At 41.6% G+C, this 18,991-nt stretch overlaps 2 protein-coding genes across 2 annotated transcripts; one reads left to right on the forward strand and one right to left on the reverse strand.

Annotated features, from left to right (window-relative positions):
- Positions 1–202: 202 nt before the first annotated feature.
- Positions 203–2,019, reverse strand: LOC6629791 (dynein regulatory complex protein 9). Its single transcript, XM_002054717.3, has one exon. It carries the CDS (start codon positions 1,339–1,341, stop codon positions 229–231), a length of 1,113 nt encoding a protein of 370 aa, XP_002054753.1. The 5' UTR covers positions 1,342–2,019; the 3' UTR covers positions 203–228.
- A 3,489-nt stretch (positions 2,020–5,508) lies between these two features.
- Positions 5,509–9,588, forward strand: LOC6629790 (uncharacterized). The gene is made up of 4 exons (XM_032439407.2): positions 5,509–5,778; positions 6,338–6,400; positions 6,462–6,624; positions 6,722–9,588. The coding sequence occupies exons 1-4, from the start codon at positions 5,708–5,710 to the stop codon at positions 9,179–9,181; spliced, it is 2,757 nt and encodes a 918-aa protein (XP_032295298.1). The 5' UTR covers positions 5,509–5,707; the 3' UTR covers positions 9,182–9,588.
- The last annotated feature ends 9,403 nt before the right edge of the window (positions 9,589–18,991 follow it).

An 18,991-nucleotide genomic window follows, 5' to 3' on the forward strand; every position in this document is an offset into this window, starting at 1 on the left:
GCTGCTGCTGGTAGTGGCAGGTTCAGTGTGATGGCTGCTGGCCCATTAGCAGCGCGTAAACAAGGCTAAGGCTGTTGACAATGGCGGCATGCCATTAAGGCTGACGTAAGCCGTTGACCGCTGACGCGTTAACTGCAGCGAGCCAACTTTTTAATTGGTTTTAAGGTACAAGTTGATTTCCATAAGGCAAAGATGGGTTCAATTGTTGTTGGATTGCATTTTATTCGTTTACTTTTTTTGTTTTGGCCGCCTGCCGCGCTTTGGCTTCTTCTTGAAGGGTCCCAGGCCGCGTCGCACCATTGTACCGCGCCACCATGCCTGCAATTTGACAGCGCACTCAATGCGATGTACCTGTAGTTGAAGCAGACGCTGCTCCTCCTCCTTCTTGGCGGAGTACTCACGCACAAACTGCAAATGCTGCGCGTTCAGCTCGCGATGATGCGCTAGAGATTTGCTCTGCTCCAGAATGCGCAGCTCCCATGCCTCAGATTCACGTTCGACGCGCCGCAGCTCGCTGACATAGCGCTGCTGCCAATATGCAATCCGTTCCTTCAGGTCGGCCAGCTCCCGAGTGCGAAAAGCGGCTAGCTCCTGGCTGACGCGCTCCTCATGTTTCAGTCGCTGCTTGTAGTCGAGTATGTCGCGCAAATAAGCACGCTCGGCATTTTCGCCCCAAATCTTTGCCTGAGTCACGCGTGCCGCCTCCCAGCGCTCTACCAGGCTGTACTCCAGATCATTTACTCGCGACACACACTTTAAATTGTACTTGGCATCGGCAGTGCGCTCCTCCAATTGACGCAGTTGGGCCACGCCGTCAATCTGGAGCTGCTCCAGTTGCGCTTGCAGTTGCTTTATCTCGTCCTTGGATTGCTGTAGCTGATTGAGTGCCACAGACTCTTCGCTATTACTTCCGCTTAGTGCGCCAATGGCGAGCTCCAGGCGACTTGGATTTTCACTTTCCAGCTCCTCTTTGGTCATGTAGAGCTGTTGGTTAGCAGCTTTGAAAAATGCGCACAGTGCATCTATATCATTTTCATATTTCAGGGCATTTAGCACACACTCGTCCACCGTGTCGGCCTCCTGATCCGTGTCGCCTAGCAGCGACTCCAACCTGGGCAGCTTTTTGCCCGTGAGCAGAACTCGCTCAGACATCGCCGGCTGCTCAATGGAGGCGTTGCGTGTGCGATTTCTGCGCGGCGGCGGCTTTTGCATATTCAAACGGTGTGAGCGCTGCAACAGCATGAGCTTATCAATGGCCTCCTTGTATGTGACAGCCAGCATCAAGCGTTGCCATTCTGCTTGCTCCTCCTCAGTCAATGCAGTCACCAGCGACGCTTCCATTAGAACTGGCTGCAAACCGAGGCACGGCTACTTGACTGGTTTATCGATATCAAATATTTGACGTTGTCATGGCTACTGTTCGTTGGCCAAAAGTAATGCAACACTCTCTCCCGTTCAAAGACTCTTTGTCTCCTTCTGCTTGGCCAAGCGCCAGTAAGTATGCTACGCATTTGCTCTCTCTATGTCCTCCTGCCCTGCGCTTACGTGCAAAAATGCGAAACTCGTACTGGCGCCTTTATAGGACAGCGGCAGCAGCAGGAGCAGTCACTGAATTTATTTGCCAGCTCTTGTTCTGTATCCTTTGCGGCGTTTCCTTTGGGTTCATTCACTTCTTGGCTAGCCAACTAGCATGTGAGTCTGTGTCTGTACAATCTTATTTCTCCTCGTTTGCCCTGCTCTCTTGTACGTTTAACCCAATAAATGCCGCGCTGATTGCAACTTAAATTATTGGCACCCAAGACGCCAGACCCGCATTACAATTAAATTATCGCATTAACCACAAAACCTGCTCTCTGCTGCGCGCTGTTCGTCGGTAATTTTTTCACCGTGCCAGCAGCGACACGGCAAAAAATAAGTACAGATAAGAAAACTACGCATATGCGACTACTGAATGCCCTGCAATTGGATAAGCAAATGTTATTTAAGATTCATTAGGATTCATTTATGTTAATCGAACTGACTGCATTCCGTTTAAGGTTGAACGATTCTGGGGGACTTAACTTTAAATTATATAATAAAATATTTCAGGATATTAATGTATAAATAAATTTATTATTATTATAGTAAGCGGTTCTGAACTGAAGTTCTCTGTCATTTTTTTATTTTTATTTTAAATTACATTAGCAGTAACTTTTTTATTTTAATTTTAAAATACATTATGAGTAGCTACTTAAATATTTACTTCAGCTTTTACTTTTAGTTCTGCTCTACAAATCCTCTTATTATACAACTAGCGGACATTCCTTCATCATTCCCGGCCAGAAAGCTGAAAGTCGTCTTTCAGAACTCCTTTCGACTTGCACTTTGCTACTAAAGCGTGGAGCGTCCTTCCGTTGCATATTTAAAATTTTTAGGAATATTTACATCCACTTCTAAGTAATTATTTTATTGTGACTTAGGATAAATTCCAATTAACAAGCCCATATTCATTAATGGTAAGAAGGCAAAAGGCATAAGCTGGCAAATATATTGAGATTCAGCCATAACCCTATTTATGCCATATATCACTTATGTATATATTACATAACTCTATACTCTATATATTGAAATATATATAGGAAAATTCAATTAATTTCTAGTGCTTTGCCCCAAAGAGGCACAATTGCCCTACAGTTCAGATAGGGACATTAAAAGGCAACCGCAAATGGTCATTGCAATGGCAGCGTCTATGAATGGCGATATGAGAAATTACCCAAAGTATACACATATATATTAATTTAATGCCAGCTACTGTCTTGCGCACACACTGAGAAACACACTCGCACACATACTGCTATACACATGGGGACTGCATGTGGCGTCTTTCGCACTTGGCGAGTGGCTTCGCTGTCAGCGGCCATTATTTTTAATAGACTGCAAAGAAAAAGTTTTCAGTTTTCTGCTTCATTGACTGCAAATCGGAAAAAGGCGCAGAGTTCGCCTCTTCTGCTGAAATTAAATGCGCCAAAAAGTATGCTGTGCAGCGACTGATAAGCAGAATATACACACAGGCATTCATACATGCACACACACACACACACACCATAGACTCACAAAGTCTGGCATTTGCAGCATAAAGCCATACACATAAATTCGGCCAAATATTCAATTTTCCTTTAGAACCCCGCAAAAGTTTCCATGCAAATTTTTGGCTAGCACCAAATCGTGACATATACAAGCGGAAACTGTGTAACTATAAAATCCAGTTGGACTTAATGCAGGGTTAATTCTGTGAATTTTACTAAGACCTCTGCTGACGATTGCTGGCCAAAATTCATATAAATATTGCGCGTCATGCCCAAAATATTCAATGCAAATGATTTTAATAGACTAAAAGTCAATCAGTCAATCGCTTCCCGCACTCGTATCCCTATCAGTGGCTGTCGATTTTGTCGACGATTGCATGTCAGCAGCATTTTTCACTAAAATATGTGTTTATATTTTTCGCATTGATATCATATGGCGGTTCATTAACTCTAGTTGCCTAGCAACAACTATATTTGGTTGGTCAATTATATGAAAATTATTTTACAACCAATTCAGTTCATTGGCCAATCACGTATTAAGTTTGACAAAGGAAAAGTATACGTTTTAGAAAGGAATAGAAAATAGTATAGACTATTGCAGACTAACAATTTATATTTGGTGACTTATCTATGTAAATTAAGGCATATAATGAAAGGATTATTCACCTTGAGTAAATATTTTACTACTAAGCTACATATGTTTAACTGTGAACAGATACATGTATATAACAAGCTTCAAGGAGACTCAGCCCTAAGGCATAAATTCAAAAGGTCACCAAGCAAACCTAAAGGCAGGTTATTTGTGCGAATCTGAAAACGAACCACTTGCTATTATTTCAGGCTTTGTAGCCTTATGATATACTCCATCAGAAACACAAATACTTAACTATAAAAAAAAAACAATAGTAAAGGTTATTTAAGTTCATCAAGCCGAAGATAAAAACGCTCTTCGTTTCACATATTAGAATGTTTTTGATGTAGGCATGTCATTGTAAGTATGTTAAAAGTGCTGAGCTGTGAAGATAGATATCTTACAAAAATTAAAGTATTTCTTACCAGACTCCAAATGTTAAGCGATCGTTTCCACGACAGTTGGGCAGTATTCTGAAAGGGTATAACAATGTACATGTATTAAATTCAATAAATTTTTTTTTATGTAATCGAGGGTCGTTATAGGTAATCATGTTGAAGTACGTACTACCCCTAAAGGCTATTCCCAAATATATGTATGAGACACACATTCACCACACAATGGTGGACACATAACCTCATACTCTGCATATCCGCACATAACCAGCCGTACCTATGCTGCCTGCTTCAGTTTGCCCAAAAATTTTATATTGCGAGCCGCAACCACGACACCGTGACGACGACAGCATATGCCAGGCGAAAACCAAGCCGACCCATTTTGGAGGTAGGGTAATAGGAGCAGGCGGCGGTGTCCGTGTTCACCGACTGATGATGTCGCGGCTCTGGCCATGATGGTGACTGTGTGAATATGTCAGTGCGTTGTTGTCTGCGGCCGGCAAGTGATAGACGCTACCATTAATTCACATTCAGGTGCCGCACGCTTGGCTGCCCAACTTTAGTGTGAGTGAGCTTGTGTGTGTGTGTGTGTGTGTGTGTGGGAACAACATGTGTTTTTGCCCACCCTTAAGAGTGGGTTGCGGGGGTATATGATGCTGCAGAAGCTGCGGTCGCTCGTGCAGGCAAATCTCGTGCAATGCATGACAAATGCGCTGGATAGCCCCAACGTTTCTCAGCATTTTCGTGGTGGGGCGTGGCAAAAGTTTAAAAAATGCCCACCCAAAACTGACCTACTTGCTGAATGTGTAATTAATGCGCAAGCCATTGTGGCGCTTATTCAGGAGCATGGGCAATTTCTGAAGCACAAAATCGAAAGTTCATTTGCCGCTCTTATTACTTGCTGCATTGTGTGGCAAAGCCAAAAAGGGCCAAAGTAAAATCAATAAGGGCAGGTCACTCCGCAGTCTTGTTGCCGGTCGCTAGTCGCCTGTCGCCCAGGCCAATGCCAATCAACCACAAAAAAAACAGAGCTAAGAAATGAGGTAGTCATGACAACGCGACTCAATAAACAAATGCCAAACATACATTAAACAAGAAAGTAAGTTTATTTTCGGCACGCCGAAGTTAAAATACCCTTAAGGCTGTGTGGCTTGTTATGTGAGGAGAATTGTGATGCCCGTGAAAGTAGGCATCTTCGAGGATGTCCATACTTAAACTAATTTTTCTACCGATTCTTTCCATTAAGCTATAAACATAGTACCCCGAACCTTGATGCGTGATTAGCGTAAGATAACCCGTAAATGCGGGTGCTTGTACCACTTTGTCCTACGCATGGCTTCTACATATAAGTGGGAGCTGTTTCCTTTACATATTTCATGACAAAGTAAGAATACTCTCTAGAAGAGTATAAAAAGGTACACGCGCACACCATGAGCACACACGTGGACACAAACTCGTTTTATTCTGCTATTCAAATAAAGTTGCTTTAAAAATAACTCTCAATGCCGCATTTATTGCGCTCGGTGCCACGCAAACTGTGTCAACAGTGGAGTGCAGTTTAATAGAGGCAGTTGAACGGCGTGAACGAGGACGACGAGTCTATATTTCAGAGCGAGATGTTTCCCCAGGCCGAGCTGGAAAACTACAAGCTGCAGGTGGAACTGCTTCAGGAGAAACTTCGTCGCAGGTCTGTGAAATTATTAAATAATTAGCATTGAATTATTATTAAGACAGCGAGAATCCTCAAATTCGAGGGCTCTCGACTTTGTACATATACATAAGGGAAGGGGCATATCTGCTGCTTCCCCTAGCTTTGCTCAACTTTTAGATAGAGCGTAACAAGATTGTTATTACTATTTGCCAATTTTCTTTGCTTCGTAAAATTGAAAGTTTCTTGAAGAGTTAATATACTTGCTATCTGACCGATAAGCAAGTTTATGAGCTTAATTTTGATTAGCTTTTTAATTTATCGGTTTTTAAAAAATGGCAAAGTCCAGTCAAAAGTTAGACTGGGCAATGTCCTGTACAATGAATCCTCGTACCAACCATTGATCAACTATAATTAAACAAGTGGCTTTGCTTTCTTTAGCTCTGTGGCATATTAATTGAGCATTTTCTCAGAAAAGGGAAAAGCTATCGATATTTCGGATGAAATTTTAATTGTTATATATATAGTCAAAATAAAGAGATAAGTACGAGACGCGTTTCATTTAATAGAAGGTTTATCTCATCTTTCTTTTTCGCAGCGAGGACAATCGCCAGCAGCTGGAGCATAAATTGGACAAAGTACTACAGAAACGCAGCGAGCTGTAAGTAGGTTTTGAGTTATGCATTGTGCCAATATTGATATCGTCTACTGGCCTGCTTTAGCGAGAAGTGCGTGCGACAGAAATCACGACAGAAGTACCAGGAATTTTTGGAGGAGCAGAGCAAGCGCAACGAACGAAACAAAAAGCTGGTGCAGATGCTGGAACGTATTGATGAGCAGACTGCTCTCATGTCGCAGCGCAGCGAACGACTTAAAATGATGAAGGTGAGTCACAGGTGCAGTCAATAAGTCAGCCAACAGCAACTTTAATTTATGTCCATGTGTTTGGCTTTGTCTTGCTCTTGCCCATATCGACTTGCAGCTGCAATACCAAATGTACTTTGCAAAATTGGTTCAGAACCAAACGTTGCGCTGTATACAACAGACAACTACCACAGGAGGCACGCCTTTGTCAATTCCTGTTCTAATACAGCCACAAGCAGCGGCAGTGTCGAATCCAACAGCAACAACTGATGCTTCTGCTCCGGCACCAGCTCCTAATCAAAATCAAAAGCAACCTCTGCTTATTCCATTGACGGCTGCATCGCCACAGCAATGGGCTTTTGCCATGGCCACGCCCACACCCACGCAAACTGGTATGTTATTAGCTACACAGGCAATGCCTCAGCCCATTTATATGCCCTACTCAGATCTGTATGGCGGGGCTGGAGCTGGTGCTGGTGCTGGTGTGAGCGGCGGACAGGCGCTGGGCACCTCCAATCTGTTCGACCTGCGTGCCACATTGCGCGCCCTGGACAATGAAAATGCTGATTTGCCGGAGCGCATGACGCACTTTGATGTGGCTGCTCTTTCAGCGAGTGAATCTCAATATGGCAACGCCGACAGGGCAGCGCCAACAGAAACAACAGCCACGACGACGACGATGACGACGACGACGATGTCAACACCATGCTCACCGAAAGACATGAGTGCACGGGAGCTGAGTAGCACATCCTCAACATTGGCAACATCCTCGTTGACATTTGATAAATTGCCAAAGACGGCAGCGTTGACTGAGCTGCCGGCTGCAGCTGCCGCTGGCATCGATGACTGCGGCGACCGACCGCAAGAGGCAGCGCAGCTGTTTAGGGAAAGTCAGCCAGGACTGGAGCAGGAAGCTTGGCCAAATTCACGCGTGACTAGAGGCGAGCATGAAATATCGCCAAGTGTCGCTCGCTATAATGAGCCACGCCGGCAGCCACAGCAGCAATATCAGGAGCAAAGGCAACACGATTTGGACGCATACTTTGGCGAACTGAAAATCGATGAGCCCTGGCATACAACAACAGCGCCACCAGCAACAATAGCACGGCCAATGGACCAGTTTGAAGACAAAATGGAGCTAAGCGTGCGTCCGAGCGAAATGAACACAGTTGGAGGCGGTGGCGCTATTGGCGGCCTCGTTGGTGGCATCAGCAACGATTTGCTTGACGAGGTCAAAGCCAGTCGTGCAGCTCTGGAGCAGGCAGCGGCTGCGGTTGATGAGCAGCTAGCACGAGGTAATCAATTGTCGCCACTGGCAACCAATGAGCCATTCGCTAAGCCCAGAGTGTCGATTGAGAATATTGAAAATGCCATTTACGGCGAACGTTTGACAGGAACAACCAATGCGATATCAGCCAGAGCAGCTGCAGAGGCGGCAGCAGCAGCAACAGCAGTGGCAGCAGCTGCAGCAGCACCAGCACCAAAGCAGGGATTATTTGAGAATTTGGCAACCAACGCATCGCAGTCGCAGCAGCAGCAGCAGCAGAATCGAGGTGAGCAACACGAGGGGGAACAGATGAGTGCTGTGGAGGTAGAAAAGTTGCAGGAGCAGCAGCAACAGCAGCGGCCAACACCAACACATGATGGGGCTCAGATCGATTTCGGGCAGTACGATGACAATAGTTATATGGACCCAGGTGAGCCTAGCTATGCCAGCATTGAGACCAGCCAACAGCAACAGTCACCGCAACCGGCAAGCGTCACAGGCGAGCCACTGTACAGTGAAATCGGAAATCCCGCAGACTATCAGCAGTATGTAGCGGATGCAAATGCAGCAAGCGAGGCCGAAGCTGAAGCTGCGACAGCCGCAGCACAACAGGAGTACTCCAATATGGATTATAGCAACTACGATGCCGCCCAATACGCAGCTGGTTATGATCCCAATGCCTACCCGGGCTACATATACGATGAGGCAACTGGCCAGTACATAGCCGATCCCAATGCCGAGCAGTATGCCCCGGATGGCAGCTACGCGGGCCAGGAGTATGATGTCGCAGCAACAAATTATGACTACTATGGCGAACAGCAGCAGCAGCAGCAGCAGCTGCAACAACAGCCTCAGCAAGAGGTACAACAGGAAGCCGCCTATCCGATGTCTGACAACAACAGCGCAGCGGCCGAGCTGGTTTTGCCACAGGAAGTGGAGCAAGCCCCGACATCTGGAGGGGCTGACGCAAAAACTGAAGCCACTCACTCACCAGTGGCGCCCGATACCACCGCCAAGCCCGTCAAGCCCGTCAAGCCCACATCGATACTTGCGTCGACAGACAAACAAGCGACGCCTAATGATGCGCATCAGCAGCAGCAGCAGCAGCAGCAGCAAAAGAAGAAGAAGCGCGTTAATTTCGTTGACAGCAGCGAAACGGATGATAGCTCAAGCGCGAAACCAGCCCAGGAACCAACGGCGCCCACAGCCACCCCGAACATTGGTGCACCCGCGGGAGCACCGACCGCCGCATCTGGAGCCGGCAGTGAAAGCGACTTCGATTTTTCAACAGGCAGCGAGGCGAAGAATTAGAACAAGCGCAAAACACTTCACTTCTAATTTGCTGCCATTTGGGTTAACCATTGGACGACCAATCTAGCGACCATTCAATGAGACCGCATTCAATTTATGTCCATCGCATTTCCCACTTTTAGCCTGTGCGGCACCGCCCCTCAACGTATGCAGAAGAAAATCGACACACAATGTGGAACGAAAGTATAATAAAACACGGAAACGGAAACAAAAGATTTCAAAAGCTCTGCTATGCTTTGAGCTTTAAATTGAATAAAGAGCTCTATGAAATATTTTAAGGCATTTTAAAAACATTAATCAATGTTAAAATACATTTTTCCCATTTATGAATAATAAAACAAGTAAGAGGTTCTAGTCGGGAGCTCCCGGCCAGATGATACCCTGAACCCTCTTCTTCCAACATCGAATGCATATATATATTCTATTTTAGAAGCTGTATGTTAAGTTTGGTGACTCTAGCTCTTATTATTTACCAAAATTGCCCAAAAAACAGCAGATATTGATTTTTATCGGTTGATTGGAAACGGAGTAAGTTATCAATTATCGGAAACAAACTCGATCTGCGCAGGCACTACAACTACTACATCTATAATTTCAAGTCTCTAGCTCTCATAGGTTCAGAGATCCTTGCGTTCATACATACGGACGGACGGACGGACGGACAGACAGACGGACATGGCTAGATCGACTCGACTATTGAATATATATACTTTATGGGCTCGGAGATGCTTCCTTCTGCCTGTTACATACATTTGGATTTTGCATATATACCCATTTTTAACGGGTTCAGGGTATACAAAAATATTACCTACAAATCTTAAAAGTTACCATTGGTAAAGGTACCATTGATTACTTAAATTAGTTTTGAATTGGTAGTTAATTGCTTGAAAACATAGATGATATAAGGTTTTTCGGTTAACTGCACTGAAGTCGACCGATAGAGCTTCGTTAGTTTACTGTGAGTTACTTCTCCGGACTTTAATATGATTTTCATTTATATAAAAAGCCGCTGTGAAATTTAATTCAGTACCAATTCAAATTAAGCGGGAAAGAATTTTTTCCAATACTGTTAATACATATGTAGAGGTCACAAATGCTGTCAGATCAAAACTACATTTATATACCCTTCTAGAATTTATTAAGAAATTATTAAGAAATATCTTTAATAATAATAATAATATAAGGAGACAAATAAAGCACACATCTTTTTGGCTATTATTTATAGCCGAGTCCGTCAAGCAGTTAATATGTTGGTCAAAGGATAAGTTCATCTTTGAACAATTTTTTAATTTGTATTGTTCACTCCATATCGTATAATCTGATGGCAAAATCGGGTTTGCATGGATATCTGCAAAGCCATGTGTCTACAAGGGTATTTAATTTTTTTGCTTTAAACCATAAAGGTTTCTCGGCTTACATTTTATTATATTGCAACCTGCGGTGCCTTTTGCCATACATACACAATATGCAATACACAATATTGTGAGTAGTTGCCTTATACGAATGTGCTGGTATGTATGCATTATAATATTGAATTTTCAGGCTTATTAATATGGTTTGCAGATGCCAGGCCGTGAATTGTCAGAAGTGCAATTGTCACTGGGTTGATTGTCTGTCAGAGAGTCAGCAAAGTTGACCAATATATCCCGCAGGCAATAATGCTATTTAAATGCGGCGATCAGCGAAACCAGGATGCGTTGTACGTATGCGTATGCCAGGTACAGGGGTGGGAAACCAATTGGGAGAGAATACAGATGACCAGAGTGGCCCACTTAATTGACATTTTGTTAACAAACAACAATATGGAGTATGTATAAGGGCAAATTCACGAGAAAATAAGAATATATGTGTAAGATATATATTCATTTATAATTAGCTTGGACAGACGCAGAAATAATAAGATATTCATTTGCAACTGAATTGTAATAAGACACATCTATATACATAGAATATGTAGACCGTTGGCGTATGGAAAATACAAGTGATACTGAAATTGTTTGTGTGGCCGCTACGCATCTGCGCACTAACCTTTCTCCCATACATCAAAATTAATATCGTACCCTGGTTTTTTAAAGCGAGAGGCCCAAAAACATTAATCGCCAGCTTAGAGACTTTTTACTTCTATCACTGCACAAAAGAAATAGATTTAATAATAATTTCAAAAAAAAAAATATATATATATCAATTATTAATACTATTTTCCATTTCGCTTGTAAGTCCAGCTCTCAAACAACTAAGCCCCAGAGGTTCGTGATGTCAAGTTTGAAAAACACAGGTTATTGGCTTTGCTGACGTTGTTTTTGATGTTTTTTACACAAAGTTTGACCACCGCTTTTTTCCACTTGCCATATTGTGCCAGCTTTGTTGTTATACAGAAAATTAAAAGAATTTTCCCTACAATTTTTGAGTGAAGAAGATAGTAAGTGGGATAGGATTTAAGGCAATGTTGGTGTCCGATCTTAGCCGAGAAAACCTATCTATTTAAATATTTATCCGGGTCACATATGAATTTATCAGAGGAATCTTCTTTTATTTATATAAACTACATAAGCTTTTAATATTTTCGCACTATCCGGAGATATTTCTTTCATACATAATGGTATAATAGGACGTCGATAAGGCAATATTATAATTCGTTTTAGCTAACGGGGATTGGTTATACGATATGTACAAACTCATAATTCTTATGTCAACTTTTATAGTTTCTGTTCATAATTTAAAACATCCAAGCCGTGGGCTTGGATTCGCACCTGGTACTTTATGCTTCAGTTGGCTCAATGGAAAAACATTCGAATTCGTTTTTATTTTCGCTTTTCGATTAACTCTGGAAACCTGTTGTTGACATTTTTCTCATCAATTTAAATGTGGATGGAAAATTGACTTTGTTTTTTATCATCATTGTATTTTCAATAATTGTTGCTCATGGCATATTTTTTATGCATTTTTACGTTGTTTTTATACTATTTTTAATTACTCTTAAAGTGAAATAAAAGTTGCTAATTTATATTAATTTTAGTCCAACTTTCTGTATGGATGGAATATAATTAATACACTCAATTTGCCAGTGACAACATCAACACGTGCACATATCATATGGGATATTAAACGGTCTTAAAGTATTTAAACAATGTTTGATACTTATTTCCCTTCTTAATGAGCTGATCATTTAAAACGGGCTGAAAGGGTAAAAGCGTAAAAAAATCTCGAATGTCAGAAGGCTTAGAGTGAAAATTGTTTAACAAAAATTTGTAATTAAATGTTAAACCAGAAACCTCAAGGGTATTTTGCAAATAAAATTGAAATGGACCACAATTAAATGCTCTCAGTCAAACGAACGGCAGACAAAATTCTCAGCGTCGCTTCACTTCAAATGAAAAATTTCAATGTGGACGGAAGTTTTGCGCCAGCCAGTGGGAGTGGCAGGCCCAAGGTTAGAAATTCGAGCCAAAAGACAACAACAACAAACATTTGAGTTTATTTTGTGCTCAATTTACATGTACAGCAATAAGTATCGCAACAGACGCTTTTTGAAATTTAATCCGAATGCTGAATAAGTGGCGCAGCAAATCTAAAATTGATTTTTGCCAAACATTAGCATAAACATATAGCATATAAGGCGTTTATCAGACCAATATTATATAGATGACTTATGCGAATCTACGCTTAAGCATAAGTGATAAGCATACAGAGAGAGAGAGACAGAGAGTGAGATTGTGAGTGACAGAAAGTGAGTATGTGTTTGTTTGCTGGCATGTTTTAACAATAAATTGCAAAGCAAATCAAATCAGCACGTCGCAGGTATAAGGATAAAGGATTACGAATATAGCTTCAGCCACAACACGAATAATTGAGTGCTGCTTATTTATGCACCCCAGGCAAGCAAATGAAGGATAGACAGAGAAAGCGCAAGCGTGTACGAGCCGCAAGCTAACCGTACGGTGAATACCCCACGGGAACTGAGAACCGAAAAATACATATATATAATCAGTGCTGAAATTCAATTTTAAAATAAAACGCAAATCGAGTAGCGAAATTCTCAATGCCGTGCCACTTTGCCAACAGAGTCTTGGTGCAGAGGTGGAACAGCGAAAAAGGGGGGATGGCTTTGGTGTAGAAATAACGAAAACCCATACACGAATATGTTTGTGTACTTTTGTTGCCAAGTTAGGCGGCACAGGGTACACCATTTGTGGTACACTCGGCGTATGATTGACATTTATGCAAATGACTTGTTGGGCCGCGCGTAGTTAGGGCGTGTCGTCTATGACAATATTTATACAGCAGCTACAGCATAAATACAAACCCTTTTTTATCTTTATGGAACATATATACATACTATGTAGCGCACAAAGGAATATAACTAGGACAAACTACTCAATTAACTAAGGGTCAGCTCTCAATTAAGCCTTGCAACATTAATAAATTTAATTTGTTGACCTGTCAGCAATACACAAATGGAAAACACTTTAAGCATATTGATTTCAATGCTAAGACTTAATCCAATATAACCCGCAAAGTTTACCTACGAACAATTCATGCATTCCAAGCAAGAGTACTCGTTGCATTGAAATTGATTAGAGTTCGAGTCAATTAAAATTGCTAGTTAAATATTGTAATCAATACACGTTATCGACCGCCCCTGGCTCCATATACGATTTCAGTTCAGCGTCTCGCTGACATTAACGCTAATTGAAAACATGAAATGCGATATATCGCAACATAGACAAGCAGACTGTATATATGCGTCACACTTGCCGTCTACTTATTCTACCTGTCCTACCCCTAAACACGATTAGTACACGTTCGGGGCCCGCCGACCATGCCACCCAGTTCCACCCATTTTGTGCCGTTTTCATGGTGAAAAGATAACAAAAGTTCTCGCTATTTTGTCGCGCGACAACACAAGAGTTTTCCTGCGTTTTTCCGCCAACTTATTATTGTTTAAATATTTACACTACGAAAGGCAGCCCGACCACGCGGCGCTCAGAGAGAAGCACCGATGCACGCCTTTACCGTGTGCCGTCTAGGCAACATATGTGCGACAAGTTTGAGGCGCCAAAGTTTGCGCGACACTCCTTGGGGCTTGACATTGTCACGTAGTTGCCTGGGCACTCGGGTGACTTTGAGTGGTGGTGGTGCCAGGAATATGCATATGAATGCTAAAGTGGTTGGAGCACACAACTCACAGCTGGCAGCTTTGGTTATGACAGTTGCTGTCGGTGACAATCGCTGGCTAAACGCACGACTCCTGTGTGAGGCTTATTGCTTAGTTTGCTATTAGTCCATTTGCCCTTTGCTAGTGCAAATTATGTTGATGCTTTGAGGGGCTGCTATATTCACACAGTCATAAACATCACGTCCGTCACGTCTCCCATTCGTTCGTTGCGAACACGTCCAGTTTAGTCATAATACCCTATACCCATAAAAACGAATCAAATGAATGACATACCAATTGGAAAGTGAATGTAACAATCGCATTGAAGCTTGCGAATACCATGCAGCTAATTCGTATATTCCTTTTTTTTTATACGACATTAACAATAATCTGTGCGTACCTACTCTCTACAAATTTATTTTATCTTACCCTTACCATTGTGTGGATAAAAAAAACATGTGCACAGATTTTGCTGATCGTTTTAAAAGCCCTTTGCGAATAAATTCCATTGCATAATAAATACAAAATTTACTAAAAGTGTGATTACTCCCGTCCAAAAAAGCTAAGATAACGCATTTTTTGTCTTTACAGTTAATATCGTTAGGCACAGGGTATTCCAGAGATCAGCATACCCGACTGGCGTATTCAAACTCGTTCTCATTTTTTTTTTTTGATTGTTTGACTCCCCAACTGCAAGCACGTATGAGTGTTTTACAACGAAGCCAAACATGGCTAATAATCAACATAATGTTTTTGAAGTGCTGCAAATATTTGGTAAACCCATTAACATAAATCAGTTGCGGCTTAAAACCTTCACTAGCATAAATCGACAACATGCCAAGAAGCCCACGAGAATGAATGCAATTATTATGCCTGCAACCCCACAAATTGCATTCATGCAGATTCACTTTCCTAATGGGCAGAGGCCAACATTTGTTAAGGAGCTTCAAATTAATGGAATGATTATTAAGCTGGTTGCATATTTGCCTATTTAACAAATGAATTTTACTACTTATGTATATTTGCCAGTTGGATTTATCGCAATATTTCTGAATTGTCTCATTAAATAAACTCAAAAATCTACCGCAACATTGTACCTTCTCTTTCCCACTATTCCGACTAAAAGTTAATAAGTTAACAAATTGAATCAATCATGAAAGGACAAACACTAAGGTTATTTTATTTGTTGCGCAATGCATCTGATATTTTTATCGGGAGGAGCAAAGCTTGCTTACTTGTGCTGATTCCCGGACCTTTTTCCCATTGGGCAGTTTCGCAATTTTTTATTTTATAACTTATTCTATGGAATATAAATGTTACACTTACTATATCATAAAGCGACACTTTTGCTAAAAACTCAGCTCTTGCCCCTTAATCTTAGATTTGTATTGATTAACAATCTGTATCGGCCAGGTGGGACTCTTGCACTTAATTGATATATTTGGGATAATAGTGCACAGATGACAGGCTTAACATGTGATTGAAACTCATTTCCATTTTTATCGATATAATATATATATATACTAAATATATGTATATTGGTTTGTCAGGCATACAAAAATACGAGTATTCATATTCATATGCAGAATGTGTCTATATTTGGTATCAGCACTTGTGATGGCTGTTGATGTGGGTGCCTGTGCGTTGTTATTAATTTCAATCTAAAGCTATTGGCTTTGACTTCGGTGGAGCTGGCCTTTTGTGCACGTATTGTGCTGCCCCAATCTGAGGCAGCTAATATGCATTGTCTCGTTGTTACATTGAAGAGACACAGGCCGCATTGTCTTGAGCCTGCCAGCCGCAAATGTAAGTTATACATTGAACGCGCAACCTTAAGCTGCCGGGCTGGGCTGGCAGTCCGAAAGGCTCTTCTATTCTATTGATAATATGCTTAACCACATACCATCTACAGGGTTTGCGGGTTTTTCATTTTTATTGTTTAAGCTTTCAGCACAGATTGTGCGCGTATTATTGAAATCCCCTTTGTGCGCCTCGAGCCACTGAGCCACTCACACATACCTACAGACAGACTTTACCACCACACAACCACTTAAGCTACCATTGTTTCGCCCCGCTTCACCAAGGGATTGGGCTGGGCCATTACCCGCACTTGATTTGTACAAAACAAAAGCCGTGTTACGAATTGGAAAGTTATTTGAAAGCATTGATTGTGTATCGATAGCAAGCAGTTGGATGTCTTCACCGAGAACGAGCCGTTACTGTCCCGAGCTCCAGCACGATTGATATTTCGCATTGGAGACAGAGACAAAAGTTTCAAGAATATGCCGCCAATATTTGGCATTTTAGCAAGTTTTTTCTTTAACGATAAGAATATGTTTATGGATTTTTCTTTTGCGAAAACAATTTATCTGATGCTGTTTGTAGCAGACAATTCTAAAAATTTGTTACTTTTATCAATTAGAAGGGCAGAAGTTGCGATGATTTTATGGCTGCGACACTTACAAGAAAAAAATATTTAAAAAAGGTGAAGCTTCACAAATACTTATGTATACATAAAAATTTATATAACAAATAAGATACATAACACATGCTAATAATGTGCAACACAACTTGGTAACTTATCTTAAACTATAAAAAATAGAGTTAAAAACCAAGTGGAATATATTCATTTAAACACTAAGTAAGATGGCATACACAAGTACGTATTATGTAGGTATAGTAAATCTATCATTCATCTATCAAATAATTCTAATCTGTATATTTCAAGGGCACACCCACGTATAATACGTATTGCCTGTCGAATATGAGCTCATTGAGATGCGCCCACGCAGGGATGGACAGACGGCGATAGGTAATTGAACTCTGGTTTGTACCTTTTCTATCTTGGAATGAGATGGGTCCACAAAAGTTGGCTGCAAAGTTTTGGACTTAATGAAGAAAAAATGTTATTTTCATAACAATTTATTTAAGTGTTCAAAACAAACTCGAAAACTGTTATTTATATTTTTTATCTACATTAGGTTCAATACATTTTTTATGACACTGCTCGAGTCCAACAACAAGGCAAGAGCAGAGCTTGGGCCTTTGCCTCTTGGCCCTCTGTTGTTGTTCTCATACAGAAATTGTGGAGATAACATTTGGAATGCATCTTTACAGCTTCAATAAAAAAGTATTGCCAATTGAATATTAAGTGGCAAAATATGTTAATCTTAATGATTTTGGTAGCTTAGATAGAATATATACAGATACATATGAGCCACATGTCGCAACTTTTTAAACCATGCTAGCATGTAAGGAGCTTGGCGATCTGCCAGATCCCTTATCCTTTCCTAAACATGTTTGTATGATCACATTGCTTGGGTTACTTGCAGTTATGTAACCGTAAATCAATAAATATTTGAATATTTAAGAATAGATGGCTAGTAACCTATATCTTCACGAACTAAAACATTATATAAACTCAGTGTCTGCATATGTTTAAAGCCTTTCGTGTCGCCCAGAATGTGCCGCCTGTTCAGTTCGCCAGATACATATGTCACAGTAACGCCAACAAGACAAATACACAATATTAAAGTAAACATGTTAATACCATAAAAACGCAACTCCACTATAGAGCGCAGGGGGATTGAGTGCCTTGAGCAGGGACGAGGGGGATGTGTACAAAAAATATTGCAAGAAAGCGGCAGGGCACAACAAAAACACGCGCAAGAGAAATCATGTAGAAAGCAGTTGCCTTTACTTATATGCATGTGTGTGTACACACACACAAATACACACACACAGAGTTGTGTGTGCGTTTGTGGTTGGGTGGGTACAGTGTCTGCCACGTTTGCACAAGCTCTAAGGCAATATTTTTTGCGCAAGCAACGAACTGGCGCACAGTTGACTAATGCACAACAATGGCGACCATCCAGAGCGAAGACCAGGACCAGGACCAGGGCCAGGACCAGAGATCGAGGATTCAGCTGGCAAAGGAAGAGGGTGTGACGAAATATGTGAAATCATGAATAAACTGCCATGTGCACAGCATTCAACATTCGCTTGGCTCTCTCTGCCACTGCCATGCTTGTTGTTTATGCAGCCTTCTTTCTGCTTTGCTCGTGTGCCATGGCCTTTGTGGCAGCTTCTCTTTGGCCGCTTTTCAATACTGCCTGCTGCCTACGGCGCTTGTAGGCAAGCGGTGAATGCACCCTGGCAAGGGAAAGGCGGAACGTTTCTTTCAATGCAACGAATCCAGCGTGGAACTTGACTTTGTCGCGGACCACATAGACTGGAACCTCTCACTTTGCACTTTCGTCAACAGCGCGTACTGCAAGGTCCACGTCAGCGCCCAACTGAGTGTATCCAAAGTCATAAGTCATCAAGTGCAGGATAATCGAAGGCCAAGCTGCATAACACAATCTAAGCCAAACTGTGTGTCATACCAATCAGAGGTATACCAAAAGCGTTCGATGAATATATGAATGTCCGGCATGGAAGGAATTGTAAAGCGCGATTTTGCTGTTTATTCCAAAAATACACATAATGTGAAAGCAACCTTATCTGTGCCATATATTCGATCAAAGAGAGTTTTTTTCTGTTATAGAAAGAGCATCGTTTCTTTAACTAAAGTTACGCAGTTATTCGCTGCAATTTCCATAAACAGATCTAGCAGAAATAAAGCACTTTTTGACTTTTTCACCTATTTAATGGGT

This window comes from Drosophila virilis, chromosome 2, assembly GCF_030788295.1.
Source record: "Drosophila virilis strain 15010-1051.87 chromosome 2, Dvir_AGI_RSII-ME, whole genome shotgun sequence".
NCBI classification, from domain to species: Eukaryota; Metazoa; Arthropoda; class Insecta; order Diptera; family Drosophilidae; genus Drosophila; species Drosophila virilis.